The 2104-nt window shown below is 59.6% G+C and overlaps 1 protein-coding gene across 1 annotated transcript in view; it reads right to left on the reverse strand.

Annotated features, from left to right (window-relative positions):
- The window catches only part of LOC103757513 (all-trans-retinol 13,14-reductase), a 7000-nt gene extending 5959 nt beyond the window's left edge, over positions 1-1041 (reverse strand). The window contains exon 1 of the mRNA XM_029963530.1: positions 876-1041. Coding sequence (XP_029819390.1) covers positions 876-1041 — 166 coding nt within the window. The remainder of the gene's footprint in view (positions 1-875) is intronic.
- Between the last annotated feature and the right edge of the window lie 1063 nt (positions 1042-2104).

Genomic DNA, 2104 nt, shown 5'->3' on the forward strand with positions numbered 1-2104 from the left:
CGATGACCACGGCGTCCAGCTGCTCCGGCACCCGCTGGGGGCTGAACCCTGGGCACAGGTGTGGGATTAACCACTGCCCATGGCAACCACTGGGCACCGAACCCTGCACACATGTGTGGGATTAACCACTGTCCATGGCCATCACAGGGCACTGAACCCTGCACACATGTGTGTGATTAACCACTGCCCATGGTCACCATGTCCAGCTGCTCCGGCACTCGCTGGGCAATGAACCCCGCATACATGTGTGGGATTAACCACTGCCCATGGCCACCACTGGGCACTGAACCGGGGCACACACGTGTGGGATTAATGACTGCCCATGGTCACTATGTTCAGCCTCTCTGGCACCTGCTGGGTGCTGAACCCTGGGCACACACGTGTGATCAGCCCCTGCCCGTGATCACCACCAGACACCCTGAACCTTGTGCAGGCACAGTGCACCTGACGGTGTGCTCAGACCCCACAGTGACCCTGCAGTGCCCATGTCCAGCCACTCTGGCACCCACAGGACACCAAGCCCTGCACACGTGATCAACCATTGCCCACGGGAACCACATCCAGCCTCTTTGGCACCTGTCGGGTGCTGAACCCTGGGCACAAGCCCCTGCCTGTGGCCACCACTGGGCACTGAACCCTGTGCACACACACCTGCTCAGCCTCTGCCCACGATCCCCACTGGGCACTGAGCCCTGTGCACATGATCAGCCCCTGCCAGTGGCCGTCCCTGGGCACCCTGTGCACACGCGTGTGCTCGGCCACGCTGTCACATGCAAGAGGCAACACGAGGGCACACAATGGGCAGCACACCCAGCATTCCACGGGACAGATGGACACACGGACAGACGGATACCCGACGGACACTCAGCACTCACCCCGCTTCAGCACCCTGTCCCGGGCGCGTTGGTCCGTCACCAGCGGCCGGGGGGGCTCCAGGGGTGGCCCGGCAAAGGGGTTGCCGGACGGGGTCAGCAGCTTGTGGGCCACCCGCCCCAGGGCCAGCACACCCAGGGCCACCAGCAGCAGCAGCGTGGGCCACATGGCTGTCACCACAGGCGAGATGGACAGGTACCGACACGGTAAGGACACACTACAGCCCTGTACGTTCGGCCCCGACACTTATAGACACAGCAGCTTATGGACAAAGGGGATTATGGACAGGCTTACAGATACCCCTGCTTAAAGACACCGGAGCTCATGGACACACCCCCTATGGAAATGGCATCTTATAGCCATGGCAACCTATGGCACCCTATGGCCACAGCTCCCTGTGGGACCCTCAGGTACCCTATGGTCACAGCTCCCTTGGCCATGGCATCCTATGGCTCCCTATGGCTCCCTATGGAACACAATGGCACCCTCGGACGCCCCATGGCACCCCATGTGTGTGCACAGGCAGCTGTGCACATGTGTGCACACCCGCACTTGTGCAAGGGAACACACCCCCCCACACCTGTGAGAGCAACGGGTACACACACATGGGCTGGCACACACACACACATCTGTGCAAACACACACACACATGTGCACCTATGCACACACTGACCCTGCGCAAACACACATGTGCACACACACACATACAGTCACCCTGTGCACACACACGCAGGCTGACATGTATGTGCACACACGAGCTGATATGTGCACACACATGACTATCCAAACACACATGTGCACACACACATGTATGTGCACACACATGTACACCCATGCATACACTCACTCCTGTGCAAACACACACGTGCACACACACACATCTATGCAAACACACACACTTGCACAGCCACACACAATCCCCCACACTCCCCTTTCCCCTGCCCCTGTGCCTGCAGCTCTGCTGACCTCTCCCGGCAGCACCAAGGAAGGGCCCGTGTGTGCACCGTGACACGCGCACACACGTGTGCACACCCACGTACACCCTATGTAAACCCCATGCCCTCCCCCTCATCCCCTCAACAATCTCCCCAAACCGAACACACCACACACCCACAGTCACCAAACCCCAAATATAACGTGTGCACACGTGTACACACACGTGCACACACACAAACGTGTGAACATGCATGTACACCCCATGCATACACCTCGCGCCCCATCAAACCCTCCC

This window comes from Manacus vitellinus, unplaced genomic scaffold (assembly GCF_001715985.3).
Source record: "Manacus vitellinus isolate BGI_N305 unplaced genomic scaffold, ASM171598v3 scaffold_102_pilon, whole genome shotgun sequence".
In the NCBI taxonomy this organism is placed as follows: domain Eukaryota; kingdom Metazoa; phylum Chordata; class Aves; order Passeriformes; family Pipridae; genus Manacus; species Manacus vitellinus.